We start from the raw sequence: 23,524 nt of genomic DNA on the forward strand, positions 1-23,524 counted from the left end.
GCCCCCCCATACCGAAAATTTTTAACTCGTGTGTACTTAATCCTGTAACGATACTGGGGGGGGGGATCGCAAAATCCAATACCCAGTGTACCTTTAGCGATCGGATGTGTAAGCGTACCTTTCTAGGGTTAATAAAGTCGCGTATCTGGGCCCACCACTTGGCGTTTACCCTCTTCTCACGTAAAGCAGCCTTATCTCGAGCGGCCGTTTCTCCCGAGATCAGGATAAGCCGCGTAACACGTAAGAGCAACGTAACGCGCTCTTTTACTCTCGATCCACCTAATCCGCGAGATCGACGCGCGTCCGTCGCCACTCGCATCGAACGATCTTGCGATTCCTTATCCACGCTTAGAATCACAGAAACGCGCTTGCAGCCAAGTTTCATTCAAGTTTCCATTTAGTGGCCACTCATAGTACGCGCGCGCCGGTACTATAGCTATTATTTACTACGCTTCGTGCCTACGGACTGAATTTATGCAATCCCGATAGCAATGGGTACGAACGCCGCTAGAGAGCGAGCAAATTGCAAAGACTTGGCTAAGCTTCGAAGTGACGTCACGCGGAGGAAAAAAAAAAAATATTTTGCAAAAATTAAAACGAACCATCGAATATTCGTCGTAATTCCAAAATTACCTCGATCGGCAAAAATGAACGATCGCATTTTCGAGACGACCGAAAATCCAAAATGCCGAAAAAAAAAATTGGCCGTGACGCCTCGAGTACTTTCCTACCTCGCGACGAACGACCTCGAGGAAGCCGTCGTCGTTACCTGCGTGCGAAATACGCACGGCTGCGCGAGCTCGGCATAAGGTCCGTCCTATCTCCTGGCGAGAATCAGCGCCATTACGTTGTGCCGGCGCAACGCGGTCTTAATTGCAATTAATATCGTTATGCAATTAAGCGCCGCGAGCGGTGGTTGCTACGCGGAGAGAAGAAAAAAGAAAAAAGAAAATCACGAGGATCCTCGCGCCATGAATGAGATTGAGAAACCGGACTGGAAATAGATCGAAAAAAAAAAAAGAAAAAGAAAGAAAACTTCGTACGCGCGTATATATGAAAGACGAAGTTTACGTGTTGGCTTTAACGAGCTCACCCGACGATCTGCATATAATTCACGGGAAGACGACTCGTGTTAAAGGCATATACACAAACCCGTCCGGCGTAATGACGTCTAAATGACGCCTCGCGCGAGCTACGTTCAAACCGTCTATTAAGTAAGTAAGTACGATAGACGCGTTTGAATTAGGCGCTTTTACGAATTTTCGCAATGACTTTCGAGCACGGCTCTAAGAACCCAGTTCGTATCGTTACTTGTGGGTACTGAGTGTCGTTTGAGGAAACGGGACTGAATGGAGAGGATTCGAGTAAACGCTATCTCTGTCCTTGTCTCACGCGCGTTATTCCCGATAAGACCGTCCCTCTCGCACTCGCAGTGGGTATAGGAAATTCGAAAAATCTCACCCCTGGGGCCCTGTCGAAAAATATAACCTTTTTTTTCGATCGGTCCATCGGAACGGGCAGTTCGCGAAAGATCGTTCAAGGCGTATTTCCATAGTTGGTGAAAAATAAAAAAAAATTTTTTAAACCGTCAAAGCGTCTCTCACGTTCTCAGAGTCCTCTAGCAGGACGTCATAATAACGCATGTGCTAACAGACTTTCCATACGACTCTAATGTTTCCTCTCCGCGGATGGAATCGTTGTTATGGGCCGTATTTGGCGCTGGGACATATGGATCCTGCCGACCAGGGGCGTATTAACGATCACCTAGAGGCAGTTTGGCCCTCGGAAATTGTCTTGGACGCGTACCAGTTCGACCGTAAAGAATATTTACGCAGTCGTTCCGCGCGTACAGTTGCGACGTAATGCCGGCAACAAATCAGAGACGCGCAGTACAAATAATTGTGCGGGGCAGGTCGGCGCGTAGCGAGAAGACGCAAAGGAGTTACAGAGGACGGGAAGGCGAAGAAGAAAAAAGTCTGCATAAATCAGAGAGCCCAGAGCAGCGAAACGGACCTCGGTAAAGCCTTGGGCAAAGGAATCCATAATTCAAGCTATCTCTGCATACGAGTGACCGAGGCGACTCGACGCCGACTTATCCCTGCGATTCTCGTCTCTCGTCTAGATATTCGCCCGGAGTCGTGTCCCCTCGCGTGCCGATTGGCCGACGGTAGCGCCAGTGCAGCTTACCAATAGATACTCGTTAGCGGACGAACATCGAACTAATTCTCGACGTACCGAGAGCCACTTCTATTTTCCTCAAACGCGAAACCCGTTAACCCACCACAGACGTGTAATAGGCACGAGGGTCCTTACGAATGATCGTAAAGCTCGGAATGCGACAGGTGTTGCGTCACCCTGAGCTTACCCTGGTACAGTAAAAAGATAAGCAATCATCATAAATCACGAAGTCTTCGTCTTTCGTCAGTCGAAGGAGAGACCCACGTCACCCCGTGTATCGGCTTCTAGTAGAATCGAACGAGAGAGAAAGAAAAATGGAAAATTAAAGAAACGAAAGTCACTCTCGGCTCTCGACGAATTAATTGCACGAAAGTATAAACAAGTATTTCCCATGAGAATTCACACGGATCGACAGTCCCGTGGGAATACAGTGGCAGCTTCTGACGAGAGTGCGACGTTCGGTGACACCTGGCGAGAAAAAAGGGAACTTCGCGAAACCCAACGCTAAGGGATGCCAGCGACGACGACGAGAGAACATGGAACTAACGAAGGTGGGACGACCTAGTCAAATACACTGGATACAAGAGTACAAGAAAATAACAACGAACGAAATACGATTATTCAACCTGCCTCAGCCCTTTTCTATTCGAGAAAGACTTTAGGTATTCTCGGATACTCAATTATACGTCTATACCATAATCCCTCGTAATCGATGTCGCCATCGACATTCGGGACATAGTCAGACCATTGGTAAACCACTCCTCGCGTGCAGGCCACGCCGTGTAAATACACAGCAGTCAACAGACGCTCCTCCTATGACTATATTCTTGGAACGATCGAGGAGACTGTCGCATGTGATAACGAACTCCTGTTAAAGGCGTCGCGACGCCAATAATAGGCAATGCGTCGACGAATCATTTTCTTTTACTAAAGAAAAAAAGTTTTACCCCGAATTTCACGCATTTTCGTGTAAATTGAAAAATATATAAATTTTTACGAAACCTTATCCGATCCGAAGTCACGCATAGGTATACACCATTAATTGGCAGCTGCTAATTACAACCAACTACGACGTGAAGTCTCGTGCAATTGAATCGAGGAGCCTAAGTAGCGGAAGCGTAATTCAGCCAACGGGAGGAAGACGAAAGTGGGTCGACCGCAAAACGCAACCAGTCCGTTGCGTAAGTTATACCCTCCTTCCTTTACTAAATAATCCCTACGGCTGCCGAATTTTCGGGTAGACAAATACGAAGGGTTCCCGGTGAGACGGTACGAGGTCAGTTAAATTGTCTACGCAGACCGGGACTGACGATTGGAATTGAATTATTGAAGGCGGGAGGATCGGTGTACGGAGGACAATGTTGATTCTGAATGCAGCGGAGCTAATGCGAATGTAATTGGTTTTTATCGAATTCGCTCGAAGTGCGAGGAGAGCGAAACTAGCAGAGAGAATTTGTGACTACACAAAAACATGCTGCCGTCGACCAAAGGAATTTCCCATCCGTTCGATATCCTCTAGAGATATTATTTTCGTGTACTAGGAAATAAATAATTTCTCATATACATATATATACAAGAACAAGAGAAAATGAAATGACACCCGGAAGCTCGGTTTACGGTTAGCGAAAGCGAAGGAAACTCCAATAGGGAAAAACTCGGCCATTCGATTTTTAAGGCGTCCCGCCTTATCGCAATTGTACATCCAGAATGACCGCGATAAAAGAAACGATTGTGCCTGAATGGCCCGCCATTAGAAACGGCCCGTAGAACGGTACAACCCGCCATTCCGCAGTAGGACCGTTCCGGAGATCCTGAAAGCCGCGTAACCGCGACAGAGGAGGATCCGCGTTTTCCGGGTCGCCTGACCAAAACGCGGCCTTTCAGCTCCCAAAGGGAATTCGGTGCGTTCGGCAGTCGAGCGACCGAATCAGCGTGAAAGTAAGTCGGGAATTAGCACGGAGCAGCCGCAGCCCTTCCTGTCACCGGCAGGAAGGAGCGAACGAGCCTAAGAATATGGAAGCGGTCGTTGACTGATCTCGCGTTGAGGTTAGCGTGGCTCGCAATGTGTTCCAGAGTCTTTGGGTTCGTTGACCTTGTAACGTCCCAGACGAGGAGGTCCGATTACTCGATCGACGTAAGCCGCATCCTAAGCACGTGCGCGCCGATCGATTCCACGATTCGATCGGCCCGAATTCCAGAATGCACCTGCTGATGCGGCCAAGGCGATTCGCGGAATTCCAGAGTCGCGTCCTGCTGAACTGAGAGCGGACGGAGTGGGAGCAAGCGGACGATCGAGTTGACGGGCCTAACCAGAACTCTGCCTATTCGTCTCTCTCTCTCTCTCTCTCTCGCACGAGGGTAAGAGATGCGCTCGTCACAGGCGAATCCCATAAAGGGTTAAATTACTTAGGACGTTGAGCGTACCTTATGTGTACCCACCCTGATAGGAGGGGCCTACGTGCTGCTACGTGAACAGTCTGACTAGCCGATTGACTGTCCTCCCGGACTGGCTCCCAGGAAGAAAGTCTAAAGTGACCGAGGTTGAACCAGCCATCGGAATAGCAATGTTGCTGGTTCTCTCTCTCTCTCTCTCTCTCTCTCTCTCTCTCTCTCTCTCTCTCTCTCGCGCGCTTTCGCAGTGCTTCTCTACGTCTCTCCTCCTCCCACAGCCAAGTCACTCTTTCCTCGGCAATCAGCTGACTAGACCGGTCGATCGAAAAGGTCTTCCTACCCGCGAAGGGAATGCAGCCCGACATGCCAGGCACTCTCCCGAACGGCTCGGCCGACTCGCTCAGCACTCGAGCAGGGGAGAACCGAGAATGCCGTCTCTCGAAAGTCAGTCGCGAATGTCGTTCAAGTGTCGAGAGAAAAGAGACAGGGGACCTCTCTCCTTCCTCTCTTTGCTCGCCACGCGATCTCTCTCTCTCTCTCTCTCTCTCTCCCACCGACCTAGCGAGTTTGCCGGTGTTCGCCGCGCTAAGAAAGACGTCGGCAGTGGAATGCCGGCTGCGCGATAATCCCAGACCAGTCGATATTTCGCGGATTTGGCCCTGATTCGGGTCAGTGGCTTCGAGCACTGAATCGAGAGTTCGTGTAATCGCTCGAGGAGTCTCTCTCTCTCTCTCTCTCTCTCTCATCTTGAGTTTCCAGGTGAGCGAACCGACCATCTTTTCCCCATTCGACGTTCGGACACTCTACGCCGATCATTCCCCCTTGATCTTAAATTACCAACCAGGACCCCTTACGCGAAATAGACACCAGAATTCCAGACACCAATTCTGAGCGTACATAATAGACAGGCAATAGGTAGCTGGATTACGGATGATCTTGCTCGGGTCCGAGCAACCTAAAAAGACCCCCAGTAAATATTCGTGTTAATCGACGCCACTGGGCAAAGACACTTCGCCCGTTAAAGGACATCAGAGGACTGGCTGGCACGAGGCATCGCGGCTCTTTGTACGTCGGAATCGCACCCACGTGAAAGGGCGCGTTAACGCGAAGCCACGGGCTTTAAATACGCGCGTGCCAAATATACGGAGATCAAAGAGTCATTGTTTGTTGTTTCTGCTGAACCGCCGACACAACGCGCCTCGCGCAATCAACCTTTTTCCTCGTTGTGTTTGGTGCAGTCGGCGCCGCGAAGTTTTCACCCCGCTTACCCGCCCACCACGTCCGAGGAACGCGAGAGAGAGAAAACTGGCCGAGTGTGAAGGCACGACGAAAAGGAGCAAAGGAGGATAAAGCGAGAGCACTAAAAAGAAAACAGAGCAATAGAGGGGGATCGAGAAGGCTGCGGGATACGTAGAAGCCCTGAGGTAAACGAGCCACAAAGGACGATCGGACGGGGACTCCTTGACACAAAGCCCCTGGCTTTTCCTTATATAACGTGCGGGTTGCGTCAGCTCTTATCCAGCTCCGATTCTACGTGTATACCCATATATAGTACAGCTGGGCCAATTATTGTCTTGGTAATAACCCCTGGCGATAATGGGAGCCGCGCGTGCAGCCGTTCGTGGATCTATTTGTAAACAGTGGACTTGTTTGTCAACAACCGACCAGTTAGTTGCCGAGCCAAGAGTGGCTGCGGGAGAGGAGATCGTTCAACCCGTCCTCCTTTGGCGTGTCGTAGCGCGTAGCGACCGCCTAAGGAGAACGAAGACAGGAGCGTAGATAAGCGGCAGGACATCGAGGGATCCGAGGGGGCGCGCTGGCATAAAGGGAAAAAGCAGCGAACGGAAGGAAAGAGAAACGAAAAAAAAAAAAAAAAAAAAAAAAAGAACCAAACTCTAAATACTCGACGCAATATCCTTGGGCTGGTTCTACCGTTTTTTTATTATTCGGTCCTTTTTCTCTCCCCCCCCCCCAATTTTTTTTTTCAACGGTTTCGCCAAGCTGCTGACTGTTGCCGCCAGGAGGATCGTTGACCGAATGACACGGTGCCGAGCGAGCCACGCGTCTGCCCGTTGATAGCGGCCTCGCGCGTTGGCGAAGTGGGGCAGCGGACGCTCCGATTGGCTGTGGCACGACGAGCCGAGAAAGTACCGGCAAAATTTGAATCTCTACGGGCGACAAACGCCAGGAAAACCTTGAACGGTCTCTTCGCGTATACCTATATATACATTCGTATATATAAAAGCGCCGTTCATCCTTCCCCGGATCGCCGCGCCATTAAAGATACTTTTAACAAGGTATAAACTCCTTTCAGCCGCTAACTTCACTTATCTCCTCGTAAACCAAAGATAGACTCTCTCGACCCTCCCGACTCTGTCCCCGTATCTCCGTATCAAGACCGTTCGGATATATTCTCGATAGCGCCGATCCGTAACGCGTACGCTCGGTGTGCCTGTAAAATCCTTCTTTCTCTCGTTTCTAATAACGTTACCGCGAAATACACACGTTTTATTTATTCATCGCGCGATAAGATAACGATCCGATGCGTTTCCCCCGGCGAGGAACCAAGTGGCGCCCGGAGGACTTTGCTACGCTCTGTATAAATACCAAAGCGAATTGCATGGACATTCCCGACGTCGGAGTCACGTGCCGACGAATCATTAAATATCCCCGCGGTTACGTAAAGTTACTTCGCTGCGCAATATCGTCCTCCCGCCGATGCACCTATGTACAATTAAATTCAATGCAGAATCCGTACGAGTCTTTACGAGCATACAATTTATTTATATACGCCGCGAACAAACATGACCTGCGCTTCGATCTTACGAACTGTCCTGTAGATATATCGATTATCGATTTTCATATATACTATATCGTCCCATCTCATACCGTGTTGACAAGCTCCTCGCATTTGACCGTACGCGACACAAACAAACCCTACGCCCCGTTAGTTACTTCATACGTCACTGCGCAACACAGTCGCGCTCCGCGTACTTTTGATCTCGATGATCTGGCGCGGCGTATAAATGAATAAAAAAAAAAATCATCGCCACGGGTACTTTCTACTTGGCTTACCTCGCAATAGTCTCTTTCGGTCTGTCAATTTTTTTTTTTAGACAAACCGAAATTCCAAAATTCCAAAGTTCATTGGAAAATTTATTTTCACCGTCATTAAAAAAGTAATACCCAGCCTTTTTTCAAATTTTCAATTTTTTCAAAATCGTTCTCGCATATCTACCCCAATTCGACAGCGTACACAAGTGGAAATACTAAGTAGCGTCACTCGTACTGACGCAAGGCAGAATTAACGCGGAGGAGGCACGTGGTTCCTGTCTAAGGCTCATTGATACGTATTCGTACTACACACGTCCTTGCATCTCGTACAGGGACTTGATAATTCGAATCTGGCGCCAGTCGGCGAGCACCTCGCGCGTCTTTGCATAACGCACGGGGCTATCGAATGCGACCATATGCGGCTTGTCCTCAATTATCGAGCGTTACCTGCGGCCGCTGGGACTAACATTACTCCGCCATGTCGGGGTCCCGTACAATGCGGCCATTAATCTCGTTGACCCGTTAAGATACACGGGATTTCGCACGGACCTTGGAAAATATATCTTGGCTGAGGAGGATCGAAGAAGAGGAAGAGGCAGGTACGCGAAAGGAGAATGGGCCGAGGGCGTGAAATAATTAGGCGGGAATTTTAAAAACACAAAATTTATAAATACCTGTCACTAAACGATCGTGTTAGAAAAATTTGATAATTCGGGGGTAAACTTTACGACGACAGGTCAACGAATAAGATGGCGCTTAGCGCCAGGGAGTGAAAGGGTGAAAACTTTAATAGCACATATATATATATATACATATATATATACACACCTTTACTAAGATGAAATTCGGACTCAATCCACCCGATGACGTCACGTCGCCTGTAAAGACGCGCCCGTTAAGTTCGCGTGGGATTTAAAATAAAATTATTTCCTTCTCCCGCCGATCCTTGCCGGCATGTAATAAATTTCTTCGAACAATCGCGAACCTCGGGCATCCGCGGGCAGCGGAGGCTACGGTACGCGTAGTATCGGCAGTCTTCCTACAACGGGAGCACATAGGGGGGTTTTAAAGACGAAGAAATTCAAAAGTCATTCTAACGGCTGATTATAAATGTACGTATTACTGTGTATGTACATATATATGTAAAATTTATGTTCAAGCAGCGACCCGACGCCACATACGAATTCGTAGACGCGTGGCGTCCAAAAGCGAGAGAGCGTCTCTGGTCGACATGCATATTTACATGAAAATTTGCATTGAAAACGAAAAGGCACTGTGGAGTTGCGTAACGATCCTCCACAATTTTTCCCGTCGCTTTAGCACGGGGTCAAATGTCGAGTGTATCTACGTATGAATATTTTCAAGGGACGCGGCCGCTTCCCCACTCCCCTCCCCCTTACCCGCTAACAAGTCACGATTCCTCGAAAAACATTTCCCCCTTAACACGCGAGCATCCTTCACGCGAGCATCCTTCCGGTTGACTGAGTTGAGAAAAAAAAAAAAATATTTAACAAATTTATTTTGGTAACCCGAGTCTCGAGGTGGACACGTCGCGCCGTCAGCGTCTGGTGACGACGACAATGGGACGCAGGTGCACCGACCCCCCCCCCGCCCCCTCGGCCCTAGGACACAATGGCGTCATTAGTGCAACTTGTTACTGGCAAATAGGAATGTCAATCACCGGAGTCACGTTCTATAAATACGACTGATGACTTCTGCAAGGCGCGGCGGAGTCACCACGTGGACTAGGAAGAAGTTCGGGCGAGAGAAGACTGAGCGGGAGTTAGTACCGGGAAGTACCGGAAGAGGGAGCAAGAGAAGGAGGAAAGGGGAAAGGGGGCGAGAGAAGAGTGGGGAGGGGACAGAGAAAAAAATAACTTTATTAACTGTCAGTGAACCGATGACGATAGTCAATGTCGAAGTTACCTCGGCACGTGACCGGAAGTCCTTCAAGGTGGTCCTCGTCGCAGGAGGAGATCCTTGGGGCTGAATTATGTATCTCTCTGGCGCGCGCGCGCGCATTCCCTCCTTATGTAAATCGTGAAGAACGGACGCGCGTTTCTTTTTTTTTTTTTTCCCCCCTCGTGTAAACAAGCCCGCCAACTGCCATCCACGACGCAAACACAGACCCCCGTTGACAATGAGCTACGTTGATCTTCACGAGGGAATCTATCGGAGCTGCCGGATGAGTCCCTGGTACACCCCATATAGCTGCCCTTGAATTTATATCAGCATACCTGGAACGTCCCGTGACACCCTCTTTATATCAACCTCCTACTCTCACGCTATTCCCCTTTCACTCCTCGTTCCTCTCCTTTTCTTCTTCTTCGAGCCGTCCCACAATGCACTACCCTCGTGAGCGGCGTCAAACTGGAAATTACGTGTACGGGACACCCGCTAGAGGGAATATTAACATGCCGCCATAACCGCTTCATTACGGTTGGCATATTCAGCTACGGCTCGGGCTCTACCATCCTCGTATTTTCTTTTTAGGTTAAGTAGCTACGTAGACTATAGTTTGCTATAGTGTGGGGGAGAGGGGGGGGGGGAGGAGGCTCTACACTGGTGTCCAAGGAGACTAAAAGAAATTATATTAAAGCGAGACACCGAGGTACACGTATAAATTTTTGTTGCTGATAAGATTTAGTGAAAGACAAAAAGTGATGATAAAAAAATAAAATGATTTTTTGAGAAACATTTCACGACATTTTTTTCGCTCGTAATAAGGTAACCGTAATTCGTATTGCCTCTAGTCCGTACTTATGTTTCTTGTATGCAAATAAGAAAATTACAAAAAAACGGTCTATACTGAAATTTCAGTCTTTTATTAATAGTAAAAAAAAGCTTGCCGATCGTCGTTAACCAAGAAAATAATTTTTTTTTCGTTTCGATCTCGGCCCCCCACCCCCTCCCCCTCCCACCAAATCTTCCGCTCACATTTCGATTAACCAAACTTCTCTCTGTGCGCAATCTCAGACGTGTCTGGCGCGATTTCGCAATGCAAACTTCTCTAAAGGCATCGAAACGCCCCGAGAATAGAACAGCTTCTGTTTGGCCGGGATGATGGAGGCTCGAGCGATCGCTTCCGGTGAAAACGAGCCGAAGACTCGGGTGTATACGTATTCATGGCAGCTGGCGTAGTTTGTTAAGCCATTAGAGGTACGGAGCTATCCGACTTACAAGGGACCGAGAACTATACGTAGCCATAGAATTTCGGTATACACACATATATATACCACCTGTCGAAATCCTTAAAACCATTGAAAAAAAAATCAACTAAATCTAAAACCCTATAGAACGTACAGGAAAGCACCGAAACTACTCTTCATTTGCCTATATAAATAGATTGAAATAGACAAGTAAAAAAAAATTCCATCCTCCAAGCTCAACTAATTCCCTTCTCGTTCCCAGAGTCCGTAGCAGATAACTCCAGTCAGGAATGCAGAAGGTAACACGAGTCGAGACTTGTCAGCGACACTTGAAGCACAGTAACATACGTACGATTACGTGGGCTTCCCGGCACACAGTTGCGTAAATCTACGCGAACGCGACGTTTGTTTTTCCAAAGCATAATAAAGAGAAGCCAAGCAGGAAGACGTAGGGTTCCTAGACGGCAAAACCACGAGACACAACATCCACGTTGAACGTACTATAGCACGTGGGCATCGGGCAACCCGAAGACCGAGACCTTTGTCGGTTCGGAGTTTCACGTCGTAGAAACTATAGAACGGACAGGCTGGCTGGCTGGCAAGCAGGCAAGGCAGGTAGTCAGGGAGAAAAAGGATCCAGGCTAGGGTAGAGGGTAAGGAAGAGGAGAGGATAAAGAGAAGAGGGAGCCGAGGGACGGAATGACCCAGATGCGACGGCTGGCGGACCCACTCGTTTACTCGTCGACGATGGAGCCAGGTAAAGAGTGGGCGCGAGGAAACGAATCGGAAAGAGGGTATACGAGAGAACCACTCGTAGTACTATACTATAGCGTACTACGAGACTCGACGGCGGACAAAGCACGTGACGTCTGGGATCCCAGGCGTCCTCGTCTCTACGCTTCCAGCCAACCGCCAAAGGCCTCTTTTCTCTCTCCTAACCCAGGGCACCGTCGCCGCAGTCCCACTCCATTGCGCTGTCGCTCAGCGTCGCGTTCTATCTCCACAAAGCGAGAGAGAGAGACAGAAAACCTGCAGCCACTCAACTGCTTCATGGAAACGAGCAAATGCAGTCCTGTTCGACCATTTTCACGGCGTATCTCTCTCTCTGTATATATATATATATAGTTCGTTCTGGATTTACGATAAATCAGAAGGGATTTTTTTTCTCCTATAACCCCACTCACAATAACGTACGCGAGCCACGCGAATGACTCTGAAAACAGGCCGAAGCCTGGTATTGCTCGTCGATACGCGTAATAAACCGATTGTTGTTGCTTGTTCGATCGTCGATTAATACTCGAGCGAGAAAATCAGGTCTCCAACTAATAATTTGATTTGGAGAATCCGACGATTTTATTCGGTACTCGTAAAAGTCTGCTTTATTCGAGCCTCGCTATATCGGATCCACAGGTTGGTGATTTTCATGCGTACAAAACATAGCTTACCTACGACGGTTGCTAAGCAACCAATAACAACCAGGCCAGTTCTCCCTGTAAGTTGGGCAAAGCGTTTCGTACCTCTGACCGAAGCTACTGCACGGCGTCTGTTGTTGGATACCGGATGCGGGTCCGGCATGGATGATACTATGACGTAACGTACAGAACGTAGATTCCTCCCTTGGGGTAGGTTCGAGCGTCAATAATCCGGGACGGATTTTCCGTCAAGGTACATTGGGTCAGGGATGGCCAATATTTAAAGCGGAGGGAGGAGAGATCCGAAGCGTTCGTGGATATATTTACTGAACAGGAACGTATCTAGTTCCGAGTGACAAGGGGTGCCTTGGCGCCCTTCGTCTCGTTCGACAGCCCTGCTATCCGCATTCCTTATTTTTCGTCATTCTCTTTGACAGCCCGTCGAAAATATTCAAGAACGAAGTTCGGATTAACCTCGGATGAAGAAGCTACCGGCGGCTTGTCTGCAGACCGACACGTATCAAGACGTCGGGCGTCCCGACCTTAACGGGGTGCGGCAGAGAGTGACATGGGGCGCCGTAACTCACAAAGAGAACGTGGCAAGAATTGGCAGCTTACTTAACGTGAAGCGGCGCGTTTTTTTGAATCCCTCAAAATATATCGACATTTACTTTTTCCCAATTTCAATGGTTATACCTTGTCCCGCGTCGAGTAGATATTCAAATTTACTGAAATCGAGTCCACCTTCGGTATCACCCGGTCGTTTACGTACGTTCGAGAAATGCTTACTGATAATGATTTACTTAAATTTGAATCAGCAATTTGACGCGCTCCTTGGGCAATTCAAGTCCGCTGACTCTATGGGGATTTAATTAACGACGGATTATTGTCCAGGGGCGGAGAGTATGGTATTAACAAGGGTCGTGCGATCCATAGCACCGGTTAATTTAGGAATGCAAATCAGTTGGATCGGGGGCCGAGTGAAATTTTTCGAAAATATGGCACAAGAGGTAGGTGGCACGGCGGTGAGCTGGGGCGCAATAAAAAAATTGACTACGTGCACGTTGGTCATCCCACGCGTCGGCGACACGCATAGCGCGGGGGACGAACGAGCGAGTGAGCCTTACGGGGAGGACTGGTTTATTTTTATTTCTGTCTGGCGAGCGCTTAATGAAAATGGGTCGAGGCGTCTGCGGCCGACGCGCGGATGCATGTAACGCGGGCGAGGAGAAGGCGAGAAAGATCATGTGAACCGGGCTTTCTTTTCGGTCAGCAACAGACATCAGGAGGAATGAGTGCAGCTGGAGCAAGAAGGTCTAAAACTAGCGCGGAGGAGAGTGCCAAGGAAATAAAAATAATGATAATAAAGATCAACGAGAAATTACGACAGAGCGAGCGTTGTTGTTGTTTTTTTTTTAAAAAAAGAAAAAAATAATTCACACGGCATTTCTTTGGCATATGATCCGTGATCAGAGTTCAGTTGCATATCAAAAATTCTGTCGCCGATATCGCAGAGTTAATTCGTCGCGTATAAAAAAATATCGCATAATTCTGTCACTGCTATTCGACGATCCGGATCGGTCATCGCTATCGGCATTCAATGGACGTTTCGCGGCTTCTTTATATAAAAAAAAAAAAAAAAAAACCTTCACGACAAGCATTCAATTAGAGGGATCGCAGTAAATTTAGACATCCGAAGATACGAAATAATTATTTAATCGTTTACGTAACGGCGATAAAGCGCGATAGGCGCGTAGTCTTATAAATACAGGAAATTACGTCAATTCACGCAGAAATATGAATTAATAGAAATTGTTCGCGTAAATCGAAGCTCGTCGCTCGGAAGAGAAAAAAAATCGCCAATTTCACCAAAACAAAAAAAAAATTTGTCTTAGACCCACAGTGTCGCTTCGGGAAAAAGATATAAATTTTCGAATCGAAAAAAAAAAAAAAAAAAAAAAACCCTACGGACGCGCCAAACGAATTCCAAACTGTATTCGCGTAGCCGCCTTTAAAAATGCTCAGTGGGCCAGGGCTTCGCGAAATTCATCATTCGCAACGGCCTTCGGAAGCGGCCGGCGGGCGACGGGCTGGCGGGGGCGGTCATGCGTTCGGAGTAGTCACGTATGACGGGAATACCAAGAAGGAACCAGGGACGAAGTAACGCTGAGGCGAGGGAGGGTCCGAAGCAGCATCCAGCCAGACGACCGAGAAACTGAGAGGAGTCTGCGAGAGAGAGAGGGAGATAAGAAGAGTCTGAGAAACGCAAGGATAGATGTCTATATGTAGATGGAAAGCGAGAAGAGAGAGAGAGAGAAAGAAGAGAAACCAAAAAAAAAAAGATGGAAAAAGAAAGAATATCCAAGCCACAGAAGAAAAATGTGTGGGAACCGAGAAGCATGTGGCCAGGCTGGTTCGCAAAACATTGCGTTACGAAAGAGTCCTGGCGCGACACACATAGCCACGGCGTATAACGTGGCTACGTAATGGGCACCGAGTAGTCATTGGCGAACGGGTAAACATACCATGAGGCCACGGTGCCCGGTGAGTTCAAAAGAACCCGACCGTGCGCGTACAATGTAAACGTTAAAATTGTGCGAAACGTCAATCCGCGCGCAACAGGACTCGCGAGCGAGAACAAGAGGAGAAACGAGCGTCTCTCGCTATACGTAAAATCGCATAAGAGACGCAGCCGAGAAGGAGGGCAGTTTCGCAAGTGGCGACGATTTCGCACGAGACACGCGCTGGACGACGACCTTTCATTTCTATACATAGATATAGTGAGCGACCGAGAGGAGGAGCAATGACTGCGTTCACGGCGGTCAGAGTGGCAGCATCGACGCCTATGGTAGACGAGTTGCGAAACGTTAAAGGGACGCAGAACGAAAGTGCGCGTGTTCTCTTTGTGTGTATATATATATACATATGAAACATATATATATACACCTCAGCCGGGACAAGAACCTCGGAGAGCACGTTGCGTGACTACTAATTACCGGTACGGACTGACAGCTGATCGAGTGCTATCACGATCTACGTGAACCTGGTGCGTAAAGGTCTCCCCGCTAGGGTCGTACGTACACGTGGATTGTCATGCGCGAACGAGGACGCGGCGCGTAAGAATGTCCGGTAGTTTTAAAGCTTGGCGCCACGATCGGGCAAAACTGTAACGAAAAAAATGGCGGGAATAATTTAAATTTTTTGTCCAATCGAAAAATTCATATTTTACGATCTCGAGTGACGATAATAATAAAAAAAAAAAAAGATTTTTGATTTGCAATCGATTTTTTTTTTTTTTTTTTAAATATATATTTTCATATCGTTGTCACGAGTAAATAAGAGACCTGGAAATCGCGTGTATAATTGTATATACAGTGACGCGGCTCCTGTATCCCGTACGTGTATACGCGCGAGTTTTATAACCGGGCGAGACTTTCATATTCTAAAAATAGCGAAGCGCAGCTGATTCGCCACAAAGTCCACGGACCGCCGTGATCCCCATTAAGCGACACGATTTTTGGTTTGACGGGAGGCGACTGTTCGTGCGACTGTAAAAAGCATAGATGGTTGCGCAACGGTACGTTCGCATGAGAGCGATTAAATTTTATTGGCGAATTCACCTTGCCAAAGAGAAGCAGGTTGACGTTTCCGGTCCACGTGTGGGCTCACGGCACAGGCATCCTGTTTGGTTACGGTCGGAGTCGCGCGTGCGTCTACTTCTCTTCGTGTGTGTATATATGTGTATATATATATATATGCCAAATACCTCTTACCAACGGTCCAATCAAAAATTCATTCCTATCTCTGACGTTTAACCATCTCAAGTTCTTTACCAGGTCCGTAGCGCGATACACGATCCAAACGTATTTTCCGATTGGCCTGACTCGGCTAAATGTAAATAAGGAGACGAGCGTTCGATACCAATGGTTAGTAAAACGCTGAGAAACGTTAATAACGGACTCGCGCGTTTGCTGTATTTTCGAATGACTACCGGACGCCGAGGGGCACGACGCTTCCCCTGCGATCGTTCGTCGCTATCGCTCAGGACACAAAGCCTAGAAGAGTCGAGGCGGCTGACAGCAAAGCGAACATACGCGAACGAGGTTAACTTTTCCAGGGCCGTCGTCGGTTATCTGTGCGCGAAGCGCCACGATATTTATTATTTTTGCATCGCGTGAAATCGGCCAGACAACAAAATATGGGTCATCGGGGCGAGCATTATCGTCGGTGGAGTCATTTTTCCAACAGGTCGCCGTCGTCGCCAGTGCCATTACGGCCGCTACGTTATCAGGCTATTTTTGCGCCCCCGGTTACAGTAATCTGTTCCGAAAGCCGTGTTCACGCTGCAAAAAAGTTTCTCGTGCATTCCTATATTAGCGACAACGTGTGATTTGATATACCGCGACAAAGAGAGGGAGGGAGGGACAGGAGGGGAGACACGAAAATAAAACGCAGATCAAACTTCAATGTGGCAACGACCAATCGAAAGAAAAAAAAAAAAAGAAAGAAAAAGAGATCCGACACGAAAACAAGGAAAAACGAAAGCAGAGGCAAGGAAAAGGCAGAAGGTAGGCGAAAGCGAGAAAAATCTTTAAGCGTCTCTCATCGTGACGCAGGTAAGAAGTACAAGAGCAAAGAGAAAGACGGACAACGCGGTTCAGTGGGAGGATGACAGGAGGGGGTGTAGAGGGGCGCGCGTGTGACAAAGTCCAAGATCCGAGACGCGAGATAGATCTCCCCCTCTCGGAGAGAGGCTGAAAGTTTCGCAGCTGAAAAAGCCGACGTCGATTCTGCGAAGGGCGCCTCCCCGAGAGATTTAAGAGGTGAGAGGCGAGAGGCCGGAGACCAAACAGCCCGCGAGTTAATCCGTCGTATCGGTGCTACCACCCTTACGGAACGAAAGAAAAATTACGAACGATATGCCACGAGACAGGAATCGGGGTCTCGTATGGTAATTGGACCTGGGGAGGAACCAGGAGCGTTATCTACGAGTAGGCTAAGGGATACCGTTAGGTACCCATTGCTGTAGTGAGAAGCGTGAAAAATTGTTTAAGTGTCATCCTATGCCATAACCGTGGACTGGAATACCTGTTAATTTCTCCGTCCGTGTAAAGCATAGACTGACAGTTAACATAGACGGGCTACAACGTGGCAGACAGTAAGACGAAGCAGATACGAGTCCCAAGAAGTCTTACTGAAGAATATCAGTACCATGGAGAGTCTTACTGCGTGAACGGACCCGGTGCGACATTACATATGTGTATATGTACCTTGTTGAATATAAATAAATAACTTTTCTCCAGCCACATACCTTAGATAACTTTTCGCCCTCGTGATGCGGCAGAAGCGTTCTCAACGATTGAAAACCCGCATTGATGCTCTGCATACGTCGTCGCTCGTTGCTGTTGGCGATTTCTCGCCGCATGCGTTTCTCCTGCTCCATGTGGCTGCGAGGCGTAACTCGGCCCACGCCCCCCGTGCTGCTGCCGTGATCGATCGTGCCGTCGCCGTTAATGGAGATCGCTGTGATTCCCTGAGCGTTTTGACCGGCCGTGCGGCAACCGGTCGCGCTGCCGTTCTGCCGTTGCTGCGGCGTTTGCTGCTCCTGCGTTTCCGCAATCTCGGCGACCGCCACGCTCGTGGCCACCGAGCTCTCGTCGACGGTCTCGCTGCTGCTGTGGAAAAAAAAAAAAAAAAAATGAAAATTTTAGTAAAAATAATCGCTATGAAATATACAATTGAAAAATCAAAATATCAAGGTCATAAATTGTTTTTCTCTTCGAAAGACCCATGTACACCGTCCCAAACAAAATTAGCCTTGCTCCGCGATCCTTCCCACAATTTTTGCCACTGACGAGACCGAAGGAACGCGCAAGAAAGGAGTTTCCCACTGACGCAGCAAGACCGACGCTGCGCGATCGGGCACCAAGAGCCAACGTCAGTCCGCGAGGGACGCGATGGTTTTTGAAAGCCGCGTTACGGGCAATGCCCTTGAAAAATTTCATTTACGAGCGGATACGACGCCAGGATATACACGATCAAAGGAACCAACGGCGATCGCCGAGAAGCAAAGACTCCTGCGTGTAGCTTTGTTCTGGCGCGGCGCTTTTAAGGAAATTGGAATTGGAGCCTCAAAGCAGCCAAGTGGATATTTGTTTCGTCGGGCCAAGACCTTATCGAGCGTCGAACTTTCGCGTTAATGGGGCAGCAGGGTACCTACGAAATGACAAATCCCGCGTAACAGACTCCAGTCGGGTCATTGGCGCAGGAGCAGCCGATTTAGCCAAAAGCCAGTAGGGCCCCCTTAGCACTGCTAAAAATCGCATTCGATAGTCGTACCACCTAAAATTTCGGATCCCTGAAGTGCGTCGCTAAAAGAATTATCGACAAGAGTGAATGAGTACTCGGTTCGTCACCGATAACTACCGCGCACGACTACGGACCCAGCCGACAGGTTACGGAAATGCACGAATCCGGCAAAAGGGGTACCGACGAAAAGGAATAAGTAACGAAATCGGAAAAAAAAAAAAAAAAACCGGTCCCCCGTCCGTCCGATTCTTCGCTTACGCCAATAACTGTCACCGTGGGAGACCCTCGTGACGTCACCACCAAATTCTCAAGTCTCTCAAACGCAAAACTCCGTATTGGCTTCCTACTATTGGCAGGTAAGAAGAATTATGCTGATCGTTTCGCCGAAGCAATAAGGCAACCCCCGTCCGACGTGTTACGATCCGCCGGGACAATAAAATTTCAAATATTTAATCCCTACCCTTGTAAAGCCCCGTACGCCAAATACCCAGTGACGATGTACCCGGTGATAAAAAAAATAAGTATCGCGACAGCGTTAAAAGTTACTCGAGATAATACACGAGGAATGTCTGAGGCATCTGGATGATATCCACGTGACAGGGATGAGACGCAGTGCGATGTGTAAACGGAAGTTGAGCGACGTATTAATGTCAGCCGGATTGCCAGGTCGGAATGGGAAACAATGCAGATTCACCTACCAGGACGTGAAGCACGCTCGACTTCCACCTTGCGACTCTTCAACCCGCTCGTAACTCCAGGGGCACCGGAGGACGAACGGAGAATGACTGAGTGAGAGAGAGAGAGAGAGAGAGAGAGAGAGAGAGAGAGAGAGAGAGGGGGGGGTATAAATGCGAGAGCGCAAGAGAGACAAGAGAAATATAGACACGCATAGAAATGCACGTAAAAGAGAAGTGCATAAGTGGGAGAGAGAGAGAGATAGAGAAAAAACACACGTAACGCAGGGAAAATGTGGAATAAGTAAAAAGGGACAAGAGATGAAGGGTTACCTGACATAAAACACAAGCACTCACTCACTCGGCGGGCGGTATGAAAATCAAATTTCTTTTTCATTTCAGTGCACCGTTCGCGTGCTCTCCGCGAACAATGAACCTCGTCCCTCCGTATTACGTATGCGCGCACACCTACCTATATCTACCTAACCACCTATAACCCACCTACCTACCAACCTACGTACGTTCGTACGTAGAGAGTACGTAAAGCACGATTCACAAGGCGATAACACGCTCCATTCATAAGCGAGACGATCGGACGAAGAGAGGCCGACGGCCCCGGGAGACGTAACTTTTCAATTTCTATTTACGTTTCTGCGCTCTGATAAACGCAACTTGGCAACTGGCTGCTCTCTTCCGTACGAGCGAACACATTTGCCTTTCTCAGTGTTACGGATGCACGTGTGAAATTTGCATGAATTTTGCGTATTTACGAAAATTGTTCAAAAAAAAAAAAAAAAAACACGGAAAATTTCGTTAAAAAAAAAATTTCCACGTCATCAGCCGTCTGTTCCAATATCATTGGAATCATCTTCGACTCCTGTCAATTTGTAAATAATTTCAATCCCATTGAACTTGGGCTAAACCAAATAGCGCCCTGACTGCGTATACACGTGCATGTTGCAGAGGATACGCATATCTACCTATAGTACCTACGACATACAGTACAGGTACAAGTATATGCACAACCAACAGTAGCCGACTGGGCAATAGTAAAAATCGATACTGCGGTCTGCCGCGTCACCGATTAAGGATCAGCTGTTACATCCTGCAATCCGATAGGGATACCTAAAAGCCACTGATAACAGTAACAATCCAAGATAGCATGGCTAATGTATCGCGCATCTAAAATTTCCTGTGAAGCAATCAAATTTGACAAAAAAAATTTTTTTTTTTTTTTTTCTCCAACTCTTTTAACCCTACTATCTATATACCTATGTATATACGCGCCGGCGTAATTACGATGCATAATAAGCCAGCCGGGCCGGAGAGCCGACGCAATACACGTAATGGGAAATCGCGGTGGCGTGCCGAATTCGATTCGACCGAGGAGCCCGAACGTATAAAGTCGCCGGCACGACGGACCAGATGGGAAACCTTGGGCGTAGGTGCGCAATAAAAGGTAATTGGTTTACGGCTATACGCAATGGCGGCGTTCGGCCCAATTTAAACTACGTAGTAGCCGCGTTTATACGCGCCAAGGATGGCTCGATGCGCGGGACACGTTTATTGTCATTGAACGTTATACAAGAACCAATCTCGTTATCAAATGCGCATATCTCGTTCCTAAGACGTTCGCGTCGACTGTGACGCTTCGGACGATTTACGACGCATTCGTGGACTACGTAACCACCGATCTTATTACCAACGATAAATACGTACAATGCGTACCGTAGTGATTGTACGTAAAAACAGTATTAAAGGAAAAAAAAGAAAAAAGAACGTCGGTCCCTCTGATATACACAAAGCAAAGAGGAAAAGTATCCGGAGTGTAATGGTGAGTCAGCTAGGAAAAAGGGCCGTGACCTTCCAGTCGACAGTTCAAAACATTCTCCTCCACCAACGTGCCGCTCGGTAGGTGTTTGGGTACGACGGCGGTTAAAGAATTCGCAGACACGTGGATAGCCTTGTGGTATAAAAACGTGGAAGCACTAGCCTGTGTATATATATATATATATAATTTACGGGAACGAGTCAATAAACCACGTGACGAAATTCCAGCCGACCAGAAACCAGAAGCTCGGATCATAGAAGGAAGATGAGCAAATGCCACGAGCCGAAGCATAAGAGTGAGAGAGAGGAAGCGAGAGCTCGGCGTAGTCGTATACCATAAAAGGACTCGTAAAATGGAAATAAAGTAATCCAGTAGGTGTGTGGGTGTATGAACCATTGAGAATCGTCCAAAGGTCGTAACAGTTCCGGCGGGTGGACTGATTCATCCGAATGTGACTGGTGTGTACGTACTATGGTATATACGTGCGTTGTGTCATAGAGAGACGGGTAGGACCTGTGGAAGAGATTAAATGGGGTAAACGAGGCGAAGGATAGGTATCTGATGAGTGATACCGAAGCACGTGGGTAGGAGGAGAAGAAGAAGCATCGAAGGTCCACGTGGAGTTGGCGGAGTGGTTATATCGGATCAGCTGGTGATACGGCGGGAGCGACGAGCTGGCTGGTTGGTTGGTTCGTTGGATACCGTGACGTCAGTAGGTTCCTCGGATACCCGCTGAGCTCGACTGGATCGGCCCACGTCGAAGTGGGTCACCGTAGGTGGCGGCTGCTACCTATCCACCCTTCTAGCTCCGTGCTCGGAGGCACCGGGTGTAAATATAACCCTGGTAATTAGATCTAGCACGGTCTAGTACCCCGACGTTACTACCTGCTACCTTGTCTCCTGGTCCAACACCCTCCTCTCTATGGCTTTCCCTATTTTACATCGAATGACCCCCATAGTCAGCGATGCACCCTCGCGTTACACTTACGTACCCGGCATAGAGTGCACACGCCACTGCCCTGAGAAACTAACCTAGTCCAACAGAGCCAGCTGTCTCTAGGGACGCTGCAAGCTGTGATCTTGGGCCTCAAATATAATTAAATTACATGGACTCGACGTATGCGTCAGCTACGACGCGCTACTAAGAGCCAGACGTTGTAAAGTTTAGTCCCGTCGAACAATTGAAAATATAGGGAGGAACGAGGAACTCAGTCTGCGGCGCAGTGGTACGCTGACACTGCCGGCGCACGAGTCCTTCTCCGCAGCACCAAGAGCGTAGAAACGACGGAGTACGAGTAGCTTCTATAGAAAGGCAGGAGACCTGTCTGAGCCTGTATATATCTCGTTCCACGGAGAGTATGCTAGATAGCTGAGGGTATTGGGTAAACGCTAGAGTGTGTTTCCGTCGCGCACAGCCGTAACCGTTATCCGTCTGTCTCTCTCTCTCTCTCTCTCTGTACGACTGCACGTCTGTCTGTTGGTCGGTCGCTCGGTGGGAAGGCGTGTGCTGCTGCTGCTCTGGCTGTTCGCTCACTCGGCCGCTCTCGGTCGCGTGAGTCACCAACAGCTGATGGCTGGCGCCACTCAGCTGGCTGTTACCGGTGCCTTCGCGAGTCTCCCTATCTCCGTTCGCGTATCAGCTGTGAGCCGTGAAACATCAGCTAAAAAAGACCAATCCACGACGACGTACTCGGGCATTCCGACGGAGTTTCACCTCCTCTTCAATGGGATGTAGATGAATGTATGGATGGTACAATTCGTACGACATGGAAGGGGAGTCGAAACGACATTTTGGAGACGCTTAACATAATTTTCCAGATCGTCAGCCAGACCTCGATTATTTTGCCAAGACACGGAAGGTCTTCGTCGGGCGTGTTACGAATATTATGATGCCCGGTATTAGCAGTGATGAAAATTTTTATGAATTCATGGAATCCCGCCAGAACGAGAAAAACAAAATAATATCTATGAAAATTTAACGTTCCTCCTTCTCGTGAAACTTTCACGGATCCGCGTACGCGTGAACAAGATCGGTGGTCGTGTTCGTCGGGCTGACGGAAAGATCTCTCGAGACGATTCGGTTGATCTTGTAAGGTGGACGAGGAGGGTGTGAAAGTGAAGAAGGAACAGGAATGACAGGACAGGATCCTCTAGATCGAAACTAGAGTCGTGGCCGGTATATACATACATATATCCCTATATATAGACTTGCGCCAAGTACATTGGTTAGGTCGCAATCTCTCTTCTGAGAAATGATAAATTATGTATACGCGGTGACGCGTGCGTTTGGCATACAAAAGACGGATATTTATTTTAGCCTGGCCGAGAGAGAAATCACAGGAGAAGAATGAAGGAGCATGCATACACAGTTTCCGAAGTAGGGAGTCAGAAGCAAGGGACCGTCGAGGTAGTAATAAGATGGCGAAAGAGCCGATCCAGGGCCGTCGGAACAAGGCAGCCGTGGGGAAGCACCAGGCACGTGCCAATCAATCAATTTCTTTGTGTCTGGTGTTCCCCCCCCCCCCC

At 48.4% G+C, this 23,524-nt stretch overlaps 1 protein-coding gene across 1 annotated transcript in view; it reads right to left on the bottom strand.

The window, feature by feature from the left end:
- Positions 1-23,524, bottom strand: part of LOC107270615 (helix-loop-helix protein 11-like) — a 79,082-nt gene that overhangs the window by 43,837 nt on the left and 11,721 nt on the right. The window contains exon 2 of the mRNA XM_025087986.1: positions 17,496-17,859. Coding sequence (XP_024943754.1) covers positions 17,496-17,859 — 364 coding nt within the window. The remainder of the gene's footprint in view (positions 1-17,495; positions 17,860-23,524) is intronic.

Source organism: Cephus cinctus, unplaced genomic scaffold, assembly GCF_000341935.2.
Source record: "Cephus cinctus unplaced genomic scaffold, Ccin1 Ccin1_scaffold0806, whole genome shotgun sequence".
Taxonomy (NCBI): Eukaryota; Metazoa; Arthropoda; class Insecta; order Hymenoptera; family Cephidae; genus Cephus; species Cephus cinctus.